At 47.3% G+C, this 19,416-nt stretch overlaps 1 protein-coding gene across 2 annotated transcripts; it reads left to right on the top strand.

Annotated features, from left to right (window-relative positions):
* Window positions 1–452: 452 nt before the first annotated feature.
* Chst4 (carbohydrate sulfotransferase 4) lies at window positions 453–14,250 on the top strand. Of its 2 annotated transcripts, XM_060391998.1 has the most exons (4): window positions 453–520; window positions 1,544–1,841; window positions 2,650–2,863; window positions 12,446–14,250. In XM_060391998.1, the coding sequence occupies exon 4, from the start codon at window positions 12,447–12,449 to the stop codon at window positions 13,593–13,595; it is 1,149 nt and encodes a 382-aa protein (XP_060247981.1). In that variant the 5' UTR covers window positions 453–520; window positions 1,544–1,841; window positions 2,650–2,863; window position 12,446; the 3' UTR covers window positions 13,596–14,250. The 2 variants fall into 2 exon arrangements, with proteins under 2 accessions (XP_060247981.1, XP_021488184.1); XM_021632509.2 differs by lacking the exons at window positions 453–520; window positions 1,544–1,841; window positions 2,650–2,863 and adding an exon at window positions 3,027–3,064.
* The last annotated feature ends 5,166 nt before the right edge of the window (window positions 14,251–19,416 follow it).

Below are 19,416 nucleotides of genomic sequence, written 5' to 3' on the forward strand. Positions count from 1 at the left end.
GATAACACCACTGGTAGAGAAAAATCAACACGACTCAGGGGGCTCCTCGGATATTCTTATGAGGAAGCTCTAAGGAGTCTCAGCTAGCTTTAAAAAAAAATTAACCTGTGGCTACCTGCCTAGTTTTAATGAAAAAGACATCATCCAAGAAGCACTACCTATGTAGCCAGCTGTAGCAACTTGAGCCTGTAATTTTAGTGCTTGCAAGGCTATGGCAAGAGGGGTCATCACAAACTCCAGGCTAGCCTTGGCTACATAGTGATTTCCAGGCCAGCCTAGGCTACAGATGAAATAAGAATTAGCTGACATGGCTAAATGTTTATGATACGATGTGAAAGATACTGTGATGTCAACCCCCACCAGGGTGCATGTCCGCCCTCTTGAGTCATCATTGTAAACAGCTATAGAGTCCATGAGACAGCATTGGTACAGTCACACACAGCACAGGAAGAACAAGGCATGAAACAGCCAAGATGAATCTCACCACAGCACTTGGGAATGAAGAGAAAAATCCCAAAAGGTAAGTATCATGGGCTACCTCCAGCAGACAGGTCAAAATGAGAAAAATCCAACCACACCTTGTAAAGGGACAAACTACAAGCAAACCACAGACTGTCAGGAAAGAAGCTGTCCCAAGTCCTGAGTCAGGGACATTTGAGGAGAAGGACATGACAGCGCCCTTTAGCTCTGGGTTTGGGTTTCTGCGTTCTTGTTTTTAATTAAGAGATGCCTTTATTTGTTAAATTGCAGCTTTAACAAATTGTATCGAACTGTATTTTGTAACCTAAATGATCTTAATGCAAAACCAGAGGGCTGGGATGGCTTAGCAGAGTGCTTGCTTTGAGGAGCAGAATTTGAATCCCAGAACTCACACAAGGAAGCTGAGCATGGCAGCAAAGGCCTGTCATCCCAGTGCTGGGGAGGCAGAGACAGGGGATTCCTGGGACTTGCTGGCCAGCTAGCCTAGCCAAAGTTGTGAGTTCTGAGTTCAATGAGAGGCCCTGTTTCAAAAAAATAAATAAGCAGAGGACAATAGAAGAAACACTGGACACCCATTTTTGGTGCAAACACACACACACACACACAGAGATAGAACAAAGGTACAAATCTCTGTGTGTTGGAGTGACAGGCATGAGGCACCATGACTGGCTAATTATACAAGCTTCTGCATGCATGTGGGAAAGGTAAACAGACAGACACACACACAGAGATGGGGGAGAGAAAGAGAGAGATCTGTATGCTGGAGTGACAGGCATAAGGCATTATGACTGGTTAATTATATAGACTTCTACATGCATGGGAAAGGTAAACAGACAAACACACCCACAGAGAAAGACAGGGACAGATCTGTGTGCTGGAGCAACAGGCATGAGGCACCGTGGCCAGGTCATTATACAGACTTCTACATGCATGGGGGGGGGGGGGGGTGAGGCGCACAGCAGCTCTCTCTGGCCAGCGGCGTGGCTGTCAGTCTGTATCCCCTGCCTTGCCCGTCCTGCATCCTCCAATCCTCTGACACTTAGCAAGGACCTCTCCTAAACAGAGCTCAAGAGCAGCACACAGCTATCCATTCCCAGTTCTTCAGCGTTCATCTCTGAACAGCCACTGGGGTGAGGAGAACCCTGTCTCCTCTGTGCCAGGAGGAAACAGGAAGGAAGGAAGGGACACAACTGAAATCAATACGAGGGAGCCTCCGCAGGTTCTTGTCATTTGTACAATGATAAGGCCTTCGGAGACACAGCTGATGGGAATCTGCCAGAGCTGGGCATGACTCACCCCCGCACAGCCTAGCTGCTCTTTTGTGAAGCCTGGAAAATACCTCAGCAGCTGATTAAAAGGAGGTAAGTCATTATTCAATAATAGCTAACACCTCTTCAAGATTTATTTTATTTAAAATTGTTGGGGGGGGCATGTGCACATGAGTTCCAGTGCCTACAGACGCCAGAGGCTTCAGGCTCGCTGGAGCTGGAATTACACCCGATGTGGCTGTTAGAACTGAATTAGGATCCTCTGCGAGAGCAGTACGTGCTCCTAACCACTGAGCCATCTCTGGAGCCTTTATAACTAACACTTTTAAACCCTTATTGGTACGGTAAAATTGGGCAGGGGGCTTGGTGCCCACGAACCCTAACATTGACAATAGGTAAGGTAGGCATTGTCGTCCGTTTCTTATTGATTCCCCAGGCAGAGCTCTGTACCCCATGGCAGTTCACGGTTTTCCCTGTGTATCTGTTGTTTGAGACTGTTGGCAACCAGATAAAGTGGCCGGGAGTGGGTGTGTGACTTTGCCCTCGAACACACAGCCGTTAAGAAGCGATACTTTTCAAGAACTTGTTTTTTTGTCGTAAAAGAGAATTCTTTACCCTTTAGTCAAACCAAACACAAAGTAAATCCATATTCTCCTGGCCCAGTACGTATTTGTTACCTCCTGCAAGGAGGGTGAAGATGTCAGATATGACACAGGAGCTAAGAAATGTGTACCTCCCTCGGGTGGAGTGAAGAAACAGGTGCGCTGCAGGGAAAATAATCTTTATACGGTCTCCTTAGAGATAAGAGAGAAAACTCGGGAGGGAGAGAGGCTTACAAAATCTTACGGGCTACATAACTGTCCCACAACACCCTTTCCAACTTCATCTCCTGGCGCCCCAGGGATCTCCTTTCTCCTTCCACGATGCATCAAAGGGACCTGACCTTCTGGCTGCCTTAGAAGACTGGACTTTTCAACCTCCTCTATCAGCCTCCTCGGCTTGGCCCACTTGGAGTGAATCTCTTGACCTGGAACCCCTCCACCCTCAAGGTATTCAAGCTGCTCCCGTGAGGCAGCTTCCCGGGAGCCAGAGCCTCCTGGAGCCTGTCTTGCAAGGTGGGTTGTTGTTTCGACATAAGGGAGAGGGCAAGTGAAATGAGTCGGTATGCAAAATGTTAAGGGGCAGAAAGCCAGCTGGGTGGGGGGTGGGAGCAGGAGGTGGGGGGTAGGGAAGGTCATGAGTCAGAGAAAGAATGTGCGGGCCTGGCAGGCAGGGAGCCTCTCTGTTGCCCTGGGGAAGCCTAAGCCACTAATAAGGTAAGAAGAGAGTTCCTCGGGGAGCAGATGCCAGGAAGGGCATTCTCCCTACCACAGGAGCAGCGAGTATCAGGTAGCCCCTGACATCTAAGCTGGGGCTTTTGCCGACTGGAGGAAGAGGGCTAGGGGAAAGGGAGAGCGGGAACGGCCCTCTGAATCTCCAAGGGAATGTTCCAGAAAAAGAAGCTCAAGCTGCTTACAGAAGCCCCACCACCACCACCACCACCACCACACACACACACACACACACACACACACACATACACACACACCAGCTCCATCTCGAAAGCCTGAGAAAAGAGCCTCAAAGGTGGGGAGGAATGTTGTCATGCAGCCCCAGTCTGTCTGGCCCTCCAGATTCCCTCCTGCTGTCTGCTGAACGGGAGACAGAGGCGCCGCAGGTTTCCCCTGGCGCAGGCTGAGCGGAGTGTGGCCGTTAATCAGATCCCAGGGGCAGAGCTATTGCAACCGAGCAGTCAAATGTCAGTCCTTCGCTTTGACAAATAAATAAATAAGGAAGTGGGGCCAGTGAGTCGGCTCTGTGTGGCAGGGTGCTTGCCACCAAGCCTGATGATCTTGGTTGGAGTCCCGAGAGAATCAGTTTCCACAGTTGTCCTCTAAGCTCTACATAGGTAAAATGTAAATGTTAAGAATGGGAAAGTGGCTGCTTGGAAATGTCTAATTGTGTCTAGTTGGGCTGTATTTTATAACTGCCCCTCAAGCGGATGTGGGAGTCCAGAAGTGTGTGTGGAATATAATGGCATTCAGGGCATGAGCATACCAGCACACACGTACAGTAAAAACGCTATCTTGTCTGCTCCCCTTGACTCCACAAGGGCATCCCGAGTGTGTGGCAAGACTCCCCCCACAGACATCCATTCCCTCAGACATTTGTGCCCAGCACTGCCCATGGGCATTCAGGACAGCACTGGTAAGGACCCGGGTCCATCCATCACTCGTGCTGACTGAGTTTGTTCTCAGAGTGTGATAGGTAGTTAAGTGTGGGGTCCTGGCACTTGGGACGCAGAAGCAGGAGGATTGCTGTGAGTTTGGGACCCGCTTTGGATATGGCATAAGCCACCGTCTTTAACAAGGTTTCTTTTGTGGTCACTTTTATCTAGGAATTTAACCCCAACAGTTTCCCCGGCAAATAGGCTATGGGTAATGAGGCTGGTGTCCCCAAGTCACCTCCATTGTGCAAAGCTACTTCCTTCGGTCTCTAATCTCTGCTTGCAGGGACCTCGTTTCACTAGAGAATCTAGAATTATTGGAGTCTTTAGGGCACTGGCCTCTAGACTGATATGGGGGGCGGCTGTTCATTTGTTTAGTTGATTTTGGTCAGGATTTCCCATTTTGTTTCTAAAAGCTTGCGTGTTCCTGATTGGTTTGGTGGGGGAGGATCTGTAATCCAGGCCTCAGTGTACTCAGGACCCTGGAGGAAACCCTAACCCCGGTGTCCTGGTGGTCCCTGCACCTGACATAGGTCCCCCTCACTGATATCCCTCTGGAAATGGTTCTCAAGACCTGAGCATTTTCATGACTTTCCTTCTAATTTCCAAGCCGATGTTAGGCACCCGTCGTTGTGAGCTGTGGTGTACACCTGTTAATCTCAGCACTTGGGGTCATGGGAGGATCAGAAGTTCAAGGTCATTCTCTGCCAAGTGACCAGTTCAGAGGCCAGTGTGGGCCACATAAACCCCCGTGTCACACAAAGCTCAAAGGGTCTTCTGCTTTCTCACACTGTGACCCTTCCTTGTTCTATCCAACTATCTATGGCTTCATCGGTTGGGGAGGCTTAAGGAGTCCTAATCAGTTGTAGAAGAATTACACGCAGTGAATCAGATAAGACAGGGCAGCTCAGTGGGGAGTCTACAGCTATGCCCTAGGCAGTGGGAAGCAGGGGGATAGCATTCTTTAGGGGAAGAAGGGGGCCTGTGGGTAGAGCCTTGAGGAAGAGAAGCAGCCCCAATGTCTCCTGGCTCCTCAGCAACAAGACAGGTTGGGAAGAATGTATATAGAATGTATAACTGGGCGCAGCGGCGCACGCCTGTGATCCCAGCACTGTGGGAAGCAGAGGCAGGCGGGTCTCTGTACATTCGAGGCCAGCCTGGTCTGCAAAGTGAGTCCAGGACAGCCAACGCTACACAGAGAAGCCCTGTCTCAGAAATATAAAGTTGAATCTGAAGCTAGAGGTGTAAAAAAAGGAAGGAGAAGGGCTGGAGAGGTGGCTCAGAGGTTAAGAGCACTGCTTGCTCTTCCAGAGGTCCTGAGTTCAATTCCTAGCAACCACTCGGTGGCTCACAACCATCTATAATGTGATCTGGAACCCTCTTCTGGCCTGCAGGCATACATATATTATACATAACAAATAAATAAATATTTTTTAAAAAAAAAAGAAGGAAGGAGAAGCAGGAAATCAAAGGACAGGCAAAGGAAGGCCCTAGGCTCAAGGCCTGGGGATTTGGGTTTCAGCTTATATGATGGGGAGGGAGGGCTGAGAGACAAGAGGGAAATGCCAGCACCTCCAGCAGAGAGGAATTCCAGCACCAGAAGAGTGTGACTCAGGCTGGAACTGGAACATTTTCTCCAGCCAGCTTCTTTTTTTTTTTTTTTTCACCAAGCTCCCGTTTTTATTTTTTTCAACAAATGTAAAAAACAGCTAACATATTTACCTAAATCATTACACAATTGTTTTAGCAAGTGATATATATTGCCAGTTTTATAAATTTATATCCACTGGACAAAGGACAGAGAGAGGAAAATCATGTATAGGCAGATGTTGAGATTTTTACAAAGTCTCTTTAGTGGGTGAAGAGATGGCTCCATTCTTAAGAGCCCTTGTTACTCTTCCCGGGGTCCCAGATTTGTCTCCCAAAAGGCACAGGCTCTCAACCATTTGTACCTCCAGTTACAGACGGTCCGCTGCCGTCCTAGGCAAAAATAAAAAAAAAAAAAAAAGAATGATAGTGTAAAAAGTATACTGGATTGATGTAGCACCTGAGACCCTACTAACTCATTCCCTTTTTAATATTTTACATAGTGGTTCAAAATTTTAAATAATACATTAATTTCAAAATGTGTATGGGTGCTTTGCAACAGGACGAGGTGGCCGAGTAGCTAAGGCCATAGACTGCTAATCTAGCCAGCCACTTTAAATACCAGGTCACCAGCACCCTCCCTGGGCACAAGGACCCAGACGTGTCCCCCGCCTCTATAGTTCAGATGTTTTGCCCGAGATGTGCACTAGAGTGCTCTCTAGTGGGCTGGGTAGCCACTCCCACTCCCTACCGGACCCCCACTGCCCAGCAGGCGCTGTTCTGAGCCTGGCGACCAGGGACCTGTACAAGCTTCACAAAAGCTTGCTCTTTCTGGCCAGGGCTTATGCAAAGGATGTGGCTCCGTGATAAAAGAGCAAGAACAGGGTGCCAGGTCCCTCCCAACACCTACCCCACCTCCCTGAAAAAAAAAAAAAAAAGAAAAAATATACAGAGAATATAGAGAAAAGGCCTGGCTTTTGGCCAGGGACAGCTGGCAGACAGGGAAGAGCCATCAATCCCTGCAGGACGGAGTTGGCCCGGGGCTGGGATAGAAGGAAAGTCCTGCTTTCCTAGTTCCAGGGGATGTTAGCTTTGAGCTGAAGCAGGCACAGGACCGGCTTGTAAAATTCTGACCCCATCTCTGGATGTCCACAGGTTGAGTTCTCCTCTTCTGACTTTTCTCCTCCCCGCACTCCACTGCTTCTTTGTTCTACAGCATTTTTCCAACTCAAATTGTCTCTCGGGAGAAGCTCTCTATCTTGCGGACAACTGGGTTTAAACCGTAATCAAGAATGGGTGGATAAGGGTGTAGTTTCTAACTGCTCCCTCTTGGGTTTCAGTTTTAGAAACTGGCCATCTCCCAAACCGTGGGGCTCAGATGACAAGACAGGAAGTGCCATCCACTCACTGACAGTAGTGTCCCCCGCCCCGTAATGGCATCATGGGCATGGAGGGAGGGCTGTACTCGAACATGTGAGTTCAGGTGAGCAAGCCACGGTCTCGCATGCAGAAACCAGGGCAGGGTGCCAAGTGTCCGTTACCCTCCTCCGTAGCCCCTTAAGTCAGGACCTCTCTCTGGACACTGGGGCCAGCAAGCCCAAGGCCGCCTCTTGTCTCTCTTCTCCCAGACGGCCATGCCTTGCTTCTCTGTGGGTGCTGGGGATATGAGCGCATGTCCCCATGCCTGGGCAGCAAGTGTGCTCAAGTACTGAGCCTGGAAAAGTGATGGGAATACTTTACCCACAAACAAGAGACCAGGGCTAGAGAGACAGATCCACAGCAAAGCATGAGAACACAAAAGACCTGAGTTTGATTGTCAGAAAGTGTGAGAGAGACAGGAGAGATTCATGAAGAATGAAATGATGCCAAAAGTTTTATTATGGTCTTCACACAAATAGGCACACATATACAAACAACAACAACAACAATAATAATAAAGAGCACTGATCCTCATCTGATCTTCTGGGTACATCCAGAGGAAAACCATGGCTGACAATGAGTGGGAGAGATGGCAGGAGCCGGGGTGAGGCGGGGGTAGACAGTGCCACACAAAGTCTGGCAAGGGTCATGACACACTTCCAGAATGTTCAAGGGGACTTCCACAGGAAGCCGGAGAGCTGGCAAAGCATGCCCTAGCTCTTGAGGAAGCAAGTTACAAACTCCAAGAATCATCTCTGTGGCTGCTTCCTTCTCTTCAAACCAACTCTCCAATATCTCCCTCCTTGTTCACAGGCAGCATGAAAGCTGCTTAGCAATGGCTGTGTAAGTCAGGCACACATAACACATACACACACACACACACACACACACACACACTTTTTGACTCAACACTTCTGGGGATTTAATCTTACAAGTGTGTAGACAAGAAGCTCGTGACTGAAGCTTTTGAAATAAAGGGAGCCTGGAAACAACTCAGGAGCCCTTGGTTAGATAAATTGTTGTGTGTCCATACAATAGAATTCTATGTGATAAAAAGAAACAAGGAAATGCTTTGTGTTTTCTGTGTCCCCCAAGACATGAAAGAAAGAAAGAAAGAAAGAAAGAAAGAAAGAAAGAAAGAAAGAAAGAAAGAAAGAAAGAAAGAAAGAAAGAAAGAAAGAAAACTGCTCTGGGTAGGGAGGGACACCTTTTTAAGAGGGAAAATATTAAGGTTGTACAAACGTTTGAAGCTCCTGTGTGTAGAGAAAGCAACTGAAATGACACAATAAAATGAGCACAGCGTTGTGTCGAGGAGAGCTGGTACTTAGGCAGGTTTGGAGGCAGACCTGTCACCGTGTGCCAATGACAAGATCAATGCTGGCTCTTACACAGAGGAACCCGTTCACGGAGTCTCCAGTTGAAAAGATTCTTAGGTTTTCTCTCCCCCTAGGAAAACACTGTGACCCATTAGAAGACACGTCATGTACCCCTGCCCTCGAGGCGTGTTCTGACTTCCCCCAAAGACCCAACTGCTTATAGCATGATCTCCCCTTGATGTTTGGCAAGTCAGAGACCTAGGTTCTGAACGGACCAGGCTACAGCCGGCAGGAATCCTTCCCACTCCTGCACAGAAACTTAAGAAAGCTACATTTTCAGTTCTTACTCTGTGGACTTCATGTCTATGAGAACAAGCTTTTTCAAAACAATTTGAACCCCATGTAAAAATTTCCTGTTAAAAACACCCCACTTGAGTAGACTGTCAGGATATTTGTTTATTATTTTTTTACCCTTTGACAATTTTGTATATGTATATAACATTTAATTATATTCACCCAGTATTCCTATTCTAATTAAATTCAGTGGGTTCTGAAAATATTTTTTTTAAGATGTGAAGGTAGAAAGATGACTAGACTGAGAGGGTCAGTGGGTGGACTACAGAGAATAAGGGAGGGTCAGTGGGAAGGTGATGGAGTGCAGGAGAGAGTACTGAGGCAGAATATTACCCAAGTGTATCATGAATGTGTATTAACTGACATTGTGAGGCTCATTCTTTTGTAGAGTTAAAATATCCTAATAAAAACAAATACTTAAAAAGCTGGGCTTAGTGGCTCGTTTCTGTGATTCCAGCTCTTAGGAGGCTGAGGCAGAAGAGTCACCAGGAGTTTAGAGCTATCTTGGGCTACATAGTAAGACCAAGAGCAGCCTATCTCAAAATTAGAACAAAACAAACCAACAAAAAAACATAACATCTTTGAAAGGAGACGCCAGTAAGAGGGAAACAAAAAGAACCTCCTACAGTTAGGAGCACAGACACATTATCCACTTCTGTTCTATCTTTTGTTTCTGTTGCTGTGACAAAACATCCTGTGCAAAACGATTTAGGGGAGGGAGGAGCTTCTTGTCGTCCTTTTTTTGCAGGGAAATCACGGAGGAATGGCGCTCACACTCAGGGTGAATTCTCTTGACAGTCAAGACAATCCCCCATAGACAGGCCCACAGGCAGCCTGATCTAGACAGTTCCTCAGGTCAGGCTGTCTCCTTGGGGGGGGGGGGTAGCTTCTGGGAAATTGAAAATGAAAAACTAATCTCTAACAATGCTTAAGTTTTCATCAGCCCCGGGGGCCTTGCGCTTGCTAGGCAGCTGCTCTGCTGCTGTGTCCTGCACAGCTCAGTCTCCTGGACACCTGACTGGGGCTGATGTGGGAATGAAGAAACAACATACAAAAGCTGGGATTGTGTGCGCCCTGATGGAGGACACTACAGCATAACCCCAAATCCTGTCGTGATTATTATGTGCTATACAAAGACAGGGTTAGTCAGTTTTAGTCGGGGGTCTCAGGATGTAAACATCCCAGGAGAGAGCTGATGCTTTCTGCACAAACTGTCAACATTCATACTAGGGACAGAGGACTCTTGCCATCTTCATGGCTCAGAGGACCTGGGGTTCTTGACATGGCCATGTTCATGTCAACAATACACACTCATCCTCTCTCTCTCTCTCTCTCTCTCTATATATATATATATATATATATATATATATATATATATATATATAAGCTTATATATATATAAGAGAGAGAGAGAGAGAACCTTACTAAGTTGTACAGCAGACCTCGCACTTGCAACCCTCCTACTTCTGCCTCCTGTATAGATGAGGTTATAGGCATGCACGCCCCCCCCAAAGAGGGTCTTGTAATTGCTGATAAGATCTGCCATAAAGAAGATAGAAGGCCCCTTCCCTCCTTTACTAAAGCTGCAAGGGAGGATCTGTAGGATATATGGTGATTTATGCCAGTTCGCACCTTGTTTCATTCGTATTTATGCTCTGTGTGATGGCTAGCATGTCTCAGTTATTTATGTCAAGAAGTCATTCAGCCCTGACTAATGCAGAAAAGAGCGTGAAAACCTCTAAGAGGGGCTAGAGAGATGCCTCACTGGTTAAGAGCATGGGTGCTCTTACAGAGGACTAGGGATCAGTTCCCAGCACCCACACGGTGGCTCGCAAACATCTGTAACTCTAATTCCCAGGCAGACCCAGAAGACACCCTCTTCTGGTCTCCAAGACAGGAGATCTAGACACGCATCTAGTTTACATATAACATGCATGTGTACACATACATACATGCAAGCAAACACTCACATAAAATAAACACAAATGATTTTTTAAAACTATCTGGGAGGGATACAGCAGCATGGAACTTGGTACCAGAATATTTTTATTGTTTTTTTTAAATTATATTTGTACGTATGTGTGTATGTATGTACATATGTATATGGTTGTATATGTGTGCATGCCTCTATGGGGGTCAGAAGACAAATTGCAGGGGTTGGTTTTCTCCTGTTCTCTTTCTCTCTGCCTCTCTCTTCTTCCCTCTCTCTGCATTGAAATAGACACTTTTCTTTATTGTATGGTTTTTAATTAATTCTTTGAGAATTTCATACATGCATACAATCCTCCCCCAACTTTTCTCAAGATTCACCCTCATCTCCTTGCCCCTCCCCCATATCCCTACTTTTTTTTTCTGTCTTTTTTTTTTTAAACAACGCATCAAGTCCAATTTGTGCTACCCATAAACTCAGAAGTATGAGGCCTCCCAAGGGCCATACCTGAGGGTCTTTTGTTTTATATGAAATCAGACCTCACTGTGAAAAGAGTGAGGTCATAAGACATTCCACCAGTCTTATGAGTTTTTATGCAAATTACAAATGGAAATATGTTCTTTAAATAGTGACAACCCAGCTACCAGAACACCCTCCTAGTGCCTTCTGCTGCTGTTATTGTGTGTAATGAGCACCTGAATTCTGGACATTCTCTGGTGTTGCACAGGACAACTTGCCAAACCATGCTGAGTGACTGTGAGTTAGGTTGTCAAAGCAGCCAGGCACTTCCCCAGTTGAAGCCCTGAGATCAAACAGCCACAGGTTTCACTGTCATCTCCCCCCCCCCCCCCAGGCTAGTTCACTCTCTGGAGAGTCAACTAGTCAGGAGACGCTGGTCTGGCTGACACGGGTTCAGATCATTTATCTCCTGCATAGACACCAAGTCAGTTTTGGATCAGCTCCACCATGTTCTTAGTCCCATGGGATGAGGCCAAGTCAGAAGGAGCCCAATGCCATATGCAATGTGTGGTTGTGCCATGAAGGAGACAACTCTAAAGCCAGGCGGGATCGCCTGCAGCCCCAGCCTTCAGAAGACTTCAGTGGGATGGTCCCAGGCCTCATCAAAATGGGGGAGGGATGAGGACTGGTCTTGTGGGACTCTCCTTCCCATGAAGGGATGTGTGAGGAGTGGCCTGATGGTAACCGATGGCTAAGTGTCTTGCCCCCCTTCATTTGGGGAGGACCACGAGGTGTTCAATCAGGACTTGGTCAGACCAACAGCTTTGCTTACAAGGCCACACTCTGTCAGGGATGGGGAAGATGTGGGCTGTGGCAGGGTTGATATTGATGAAAGATAGCTGAGGAGGGGTATTCTTGGTGGTTCAATGGACAAGCTAGACTAGGAGGTGAAATTTTAAAGACTGTAAAACACAGAACAGAATGATCCAATAAGAACAAGGAACTAAGGGTTGGAGAGGTGGCTCAGCAGTTAAGAGCACTGACTGCTCTTCCAGAGGACTTGGGTTCAATTCCCAGCACCCACATGGCAGTCCACAACTGTCTGTAAGTCCAAGATCTGATGTCCTCATACAGACATACATGCAGGCAAAACATCAATGTACATAAAATTTAAAAAATGCATAAATATATGCATACATATATATGTATACACACACACACCAAAATTACTCTGCAGAGAGATTTGGACAAGCAATTACCGGAAGTTTCTGAACGGGTCCAGGAGAAGCCAGAAGGTAGATGCCACAGCAGGCTACCTCAGCCCCATCCCCTCTGCTTGCCCTTTAATGGTCTTCTACTTCCGCAGGATGCCGCTGCCTAAGAAGGTGAGGCTGCTGATGTTCGTGGGCTCCCAGATGATAGTCGTAGCACTCTTCCTCCACATATCTGGCCACAGGAGCCTGTTCCAGAAGGAGGAGCCCAGGAGGCCTGTGCATGTTCTGGTCCTGTCTTCCTGGCGGTCAGGATCGTCTTTCGTGGGACAGCTTTTTGGGCAGCACCCGGATGTCTTCTACTTGATGGAGCCCGCCTGGCACGTGTGGATGACTTTCACCAGCAGCACAGCCTGGAGGCTGCACATGGCTGTACGGGACCTTCTGCGTTCCGTCTTCCTGTGTGACATGAGTGTCTTTGATGCCTACATGAAGCCGGGCCCCCGAAAACAGTCCAGCCTCTTCCAGTGGGAGCAAAGCCGGGCCCTGTGCTCATCGCCCGTCTGTGACTTCTTCCCTGGCGACCAGATCAGCTCACCTAAGCACTGCAGGCTGCTCTGCGGTCAGCAGCCCTTCGATATGGTGGAGAAGGCCTGCCGCTCCCACAGCCACGTGGTGCTCAAGGAGGTGCGTCTTTTCAACCTGCAGGCCCTCTACCCGCTGCTCACAGACCCTTCCCTCAACCTGCACATCGTGCACCTGGTCCGAGACCCCAGGGCTGTGTTCCGATCCCGAGAACACACCACAGCAGAACTCATGACCGACAGTCATATTGTGTTGGGGGAGCACTTGAAAATGATCAAGGAGGAAGACCAGCCCTACTATGCCATGGAGATCATCTGCAAAAGCCAGGTGGGCATAGTCAAGGCCATCCAAACCCTGCCTGAAGCTCTGCAGCAACGCTTCCTGCTCCTGAGGTATGAGGACCTGGTTCGGGCACCCCTGGCCCAAACTTCCAGACTATACAAATTTGTGGGGTTGAAATTTTTGCCCCATCTCCAAACCTGGGTTCACAACGTCACCCGTGGCAAGGGCATGGGTCAGCACGCCTTCCACACCAACGCCAGGGATGCCCTCAATGTCTCCCAGGCGTGGCGTTGGTCCTTACCTTATAAAAAGGTGTCTCAGCTTCAAGATGTCTGTGGCGAAGCTATGGACCTGCTGGGATACCTCCAGGTTCCATCCGAACGGGAGCAGGGCAACCTGTCACTGGATCTGATGTCTTCCTCCCACACTTTGGGGTAGGTCTTCCGAGAAGGCCGAGGAGGTCCATCTGCCTCAGCTGGTTCCAGCCTCACCTCCATTAAATGATGGCAAGACCTAAAGCATCTCCAGAAGAGCAAACTGAGTGCCCGTTCCTCCACAGCCCCAAGCAGCAGAGTGTCTTTTTGTATCTATACTCAGGTCTACACTGCAGCTGGGCCTAAACACCAAGAAGCATTCTCTACCTTGAAAAAGACTTAGGAAACCTTTGAGTCTACCAGCTTCCTCCTTTTCTTGGCCTTCCTGCCTGGGCATACCTCAGAGACCATGGCCTGGAGGCCTGTGAGACTCACCAAGCAGTATCTGTGGAGCAAGTCCATAAACCTCCCCATATCAGAAACAGAAAGCAAAGTCCCCACACAACAGGGCCAGAGTGCAAGGCCAAGCTGTGGCTGGTCTGGACAGCACCACCCCCCCTTCGATGTTTCCCTGACTCTGACCTCCAGTAATACAAAAACTATAACCTCAGCTTCTGTTTTGGATTCCTGCGTATGTCTTCTAAGTGCCAGTAGGCAATGCTTGTTCTCATGGGGTCCTAACAATGAGCATAATCACCTTTGTAGAGGTTTTTGTTTTCTTTCGCTATTATCTAACATGTATATAAAAATCACTACTACTTTTGGAGTCAGATGATGAATTGAGTCTCTGTTGTCTGAAGAACTGGTGGGGGCAGATGTGTCAGCTACTTGTCCGGTGCTGCAATAGAACACCATGGCAGAAAGCAACTCTGGGAAGAACGGGTTTATTTGGGCTTTATAATCCCAGCGGGATACAGGTAGGGTAGCAGGGGTATGGGGATGGCAGATCACATTTCATCCACACACCAGAATCAGAGGGAGAGAACAAGAAGTCGGGCCAGGCTATACTTACTTCCTCCAGCAAGGCTCCAGCTTTTGGGATTTCTGTAACTTTCTCAAACAGCACCATCAACTGGGGACCAAGTGTTGAAATTCACAAGCCTATATGGGGTGTTGTATATTCAAATGACAACAGCTGACAACCAGAAACTCCGCCCTCTCTTGTGTAGTACACACATTGTAGCACTGTGTGGATCAGCCTGTGGTCTCTACAGATAATCATTTTACTCTAATTCCTTAGCCAGAAGACCTCGGCTCTAGAGTTTATCTCCTCCTGTCTCTGGTAATCTCCTCCCCCAGGAAGGAAAGTTGTTCTCCCAGTCTTTGAGATGTCCCCAGATCAGCTGGGCTTCTGTATCAGCTGATACAAATGCACCCTGCCAGGGCTTCCTCAAGTCTAGTGGGATCAGAGCCTCTGGGTGCTCCCCTCACTGCCCACCTGGCTCTCCAGGGCCTAGGGACTTCTGGCATAAAGTGCTCCCAAGTTAGGCAGCAACAAAACTTGCCTCCTGGCCCCAAGACGTGCTGAGACTGTGTCTCACCACCACTGCTACAGCTGGGTGACAAGAACAAAGAGAGCTACAGGCGGGGCTGGAGAGGTGGCTGAAGCCAAGAGAATATGCTGTTCTTGGAGAGGACCTGAGTTCAGCCCCCCCTTCCACCTCCCCACACCTATGTCGGGTGGCTCAAATCTCCTATAACTCCAACTTGAGGATCCAACTCTGTCTCCTGTCATTCACAGGCACCTGCACATGTACACACACACACACACACACACACACACACACAGTATCCATAGAGGTCTGTAATTTCTGAGCTCTGACTTTTTTTTTTTAACGAATAACTCCTTTATTCCAAACCTGACAGATTCTGCCATTTTGGATTTCCCTTTAGCTTGTAATTGTTTTTCACTTCATAAAGCTTCCTCCGTGTCAGGTCAGAATTCTCCCCCTCCCTTCTTCTGAGCAGCAACCAAATGCCCCATTATCTGAGAGACCTGAGTAGCCAGCTGCCTTTGCTAGCAGGGTTGGTTGGTGTTGATTTCTATACTGCCTCAAAGGAGAACGTTTATTCTAATGCCAAACCCAAGCAGCTCTCAAAACTCCTCAAGAGTTTAGAACATGGGGCTGGAGAGATGGCTTAGCTGGTAAATTGATTGACACACATGGGGAGGAACTGAGGTCAGAGGCCCAGAACCCAGGTTAAGATGAATGGGTGTGGTGGTGTGCAGCTATGATCTCAGAGCTGCTGTACAGGAGGGCACGGCAGGGTTTCTGAAGCTCATTGGCCAGCTAGCCTGACCAAATGTATGAGCTCCAGCCTCAATGAGAGATCGCATCTCAAAAAATAATGCAGAGGGGCTGGAGAGATGGCTGCTGCTCCAGAGGACCCGGGTTCAATTCCTAGCACCCACACGATGGCCTACAACTTTCTAAAACTTCAGTCCCAAGGAATCCAGCACCTTCTTCTGCCCTCCAGGGCATGCATGTAGTATACAAACATATGTGCAGGCAAAACACCCATATACACAATAAATAAATACATTTTAAAAAAATAAGAGAGCAATAGGTTACTTCAACTACAATTTAACTGTTTTTATCTATAATTCCTCTGTGGTTTCACTTTCAATGTAATGACAGCAATTGCTAACATTTTAACAAAGTTTAATTAAAACTATTTTTTTTAACTGGTGAATAGTGGTTATAGAGAGTTAGGATAAATTTCTGGTGATTTTTGTACCAAATCTGACCTGGTGTTAATCTGTAATTTTTTTAAGTTATAGCTTACAATTCACATGTGATTTGTTATGCCTAATCCTAAGCATAATGTCTGTATGTATATCATTTTAATTCTATGGAATTACTTTCACAGACTAAGAAAGCAAAGTTTGTTGAATGAGTATGTGTGACTTAGACCACTGAGCAATAAACCTCTGACAGGCATCAGTCAGGAAGCCCGGGGTGCTGGCCCTTCTGCTGGCAGGCAGTCTCCAGAGTAAACCGTCTTCTCACACACATCTCTGGCCCTCCAGGGGATGAGTACTGACAGCAGCCCCAGTATGGATAGGTCATTCTGTCAAGCACATCTTTATTCATTCCATGCGGCTCTACCAATGCCAGGAAATGTGCTGAGGTTGGTACTGAGAACAAGTTTGGGCAGATGTAAACAAGCAACAATTGGGTCTTCATTAGAGCGGAGTACAAGGTCAGGGAATGAGGGGGGAGCTATGTTACAGAAGCCCCAGATAGTCATTAGCTTGGAAGAGAGTCTCTCGAAATAGGGGAGCACACCAAGCAGAGACTGTGAACAGATGCCCAGACAAGTGTCAGCATAAACAAAGCCAAACAGGGTGTATGAGGCTATGCTGAGCTCAGTATCATGATGGTCACAGGTACAGGCATGACAGGAAGGGCAGTGAAACAAGAAGCTTCCCAGAGGAGAGAGTCATCGGGTCCAAAGCAGCCACCAAGAACCCCCTCCAAAAGGCTTTGATCTCTTTACTCCCATCCAAATGAATGTGCTGCCGGCCTTGATGTCCTGCCTGGGGAGAGGTCATACCCAGGGCTTTGAGCCCTTCCTTAGTCATCTCAGCGGAGTGATAGAATAGGTTGGGAGAAAAGTCTGTTTTCTTCTGGACTGAGGCTCCCAACAAAATTATCTATGTGCTAGATTAACACCCATAAACATTTGGATATAATTAATTGCAGGCCCCATGAATCACTAAAAAAAAAAAAAAAAAAAAAAAAAAAAAAAAAAAAAAAAAAGCTAGGAACGGTGGCACACACTTTTAATCTCAGCACTTGGGAAGCTGAGGCAGGCAGATCTCTGAACTGGAGGCCAGCCTGATCTAAAGAGAGAGTTCCAGGACAGCCAGGGCTATATATGCAGAGAAACCGTATCTCAAAAACCAAAAATAAAAGAAAAAAAGGACATGAAGTTGGAAGAGGAAATCCAGGAGGAATTAGGGGAAAGGAGACGGTTATGATCAAAACATGTTGTATATATGTATCAAATTCCCAAAGGATAATTTTTCCTCATATAAAGTGCAAAGCCGTGCCGTGGAAGGTGAAGAGAAAGGAGTTCAAGATAGAAGAGCAGGCAGACTGCCTCAGGCCTGGCACCCACAGCTCTGGTGTGGGCCCTAACCTGCATCTCACGCCCCTATTAATTCAGGCAGCTGTGACCAGAAGAGGAAAGGTTAGAGAACCAAACATGGCCGTGGAGAGCCTTGAGCAAGATGGGAAGAAGTGGTGGGCAGGGAGAGTAGCAGACTCTGAGGACAAGGGACTCAGTCCTAGATGCCAGCAGGCTCTCAGGGCACCGCAGGCCCTGGGCTCCCTCACCTGCGTTTCTGCATCTTTCCCCACCATCAGCCTCCTTCACTGACACCCTCACCAACCTCTAGTGTCTGACTTCTAAAACATTGTTTTTACATGTAGTTCTTTACTGTGTGTGTACAGGTTCATGGGCAGGTAGATGAGGGGCCGTGGTGCACACCTGCCAGAGCATGCGGAGGTCAAACGGCAACTTGTCAGTTGGCTCTCCTCCCACCAGGTGGATGCTAGGGATTGAACTCAGACTGCCAGGCTTGGCAGCATGTACTTATTGAATCATCTTGCTGGCCCGTCAACAGCTTTATAGACATGTTTTTCCTAATCTTCACCACCCCCCATGAAATATCTCAAATTCATCTACCTGCCATGTTCAGTAGCCCCCTGAAGGACACAGACTACTGTCATTTCTAAGTTTCTTGCTCCCTTCCGGAACCCATTTCCATCCCCTTGGCTGTGATATCACCTCCACTGACAATGCATGCTTACTCCTCTACTCTTAATCCTTTCTAGGGCTTTCCCAGAAGGACTTTCTTTCATTTGTCATCTGCCCAAACCTATTCCAGAGTCAATATCAGTTAAATACGATGGGCTATCAGTTAAATATGATGAGATACGATGAGAGCATTTTTTTTTCTCTTTTTTACTTTTTAAATTTTTATTTTTATTAACTATAGTTTATTCACTTTGTATCCCCCCATGGTAGCTCCCTCCCTTCTCCCCTCCCAACCCTATCCTCCCTTCCCATTCTCCACCCATGCCCCTCCCCCAGTCCACTGATAGAGGAGGTCTTCCTCCCTTCCTTCTGATCCTAGTGATGAGAGCAATTTTAAACTGGAAAAAAAAAAAAAGACTATGAAAATGTTGATTATCAATAATGGTTTAGAATGATGACAATAACAGGCTTCCACATGCACACATGCACATATGCACACATGCAAACATGTACATGCAAACACACAAGTACATGCATGCATACACACATGCACACATGTACAGGCACAGCCAGGCCACATGCTTGCAGGCATGCATGCACACTTGTACATACACCACACACATACACATGCAATAAATACACAAGGAACACTGACTGTGCCTTCCCTCTACCTAGGTTCTACCAAGCCAAGTCCTAACCATCTGGGGTAGTAACTGACTTGGCTTACCACCCTGAGAAAAGAGCGCTGGTTTTAATGTTTGCATTTTAAGTTTATGACAGGAAAGGACAGGTGCCAAGGATGCTTGGAGCTCCAATTCATAAAATCCAAGCTCGTAACAGAAGGTCAGCCTTGCCCCACCCCAAGTCAATGTGACTGAGAGGGTAACTGTAGGGAAGATAAACACTGTATAAGACACAATGACGACCTATGTTCTTGTCCCTGGGGCTGAACTGCAGGGAAGGACTTTATAGATAAGAGGGGGAATGAACGAGAACATTCTGGAAAATAATTAGCCTGAGGTTTTGACTGCGCTACGTTTAACTGGAGTCTCTATGTGAGAGCCCCAACTACCTCCGCATGCACAGTAAGAAAAGAATACACGTACAAAGGGTCGCCCAAACTCGTCTGACCAAGGAAGATTTCATCTTCTCAGAACTTCATGTCTATCAGGAGAGTG

Source organism: Meriones unguiculatus, chromosome 10 (assembly GCF_030254825.1).
Source record: "Meriones unguiculatus strain TT.TT164.6M chromosome 10, Bangor_MerUng_6.1, whole genome shotgun sequence".
Taxonomy (NCBI): domain Eukaryota; kingdom Metazoa; phylum Chordata; class Mammalia; order Rodentia; family Muridae; genus Meriones; species Meriones unguiculatus.

Bases quoted from the DNA above. Each gene is read 5' to 3' on its own strand.
- Chst4 (XM_060391998.1), top strand. From the start codon at position 12,447: ATGCCGCTGCCTAAGAAGGTGAGGCTGCTGATGTTCGTGGGCTCCCAG.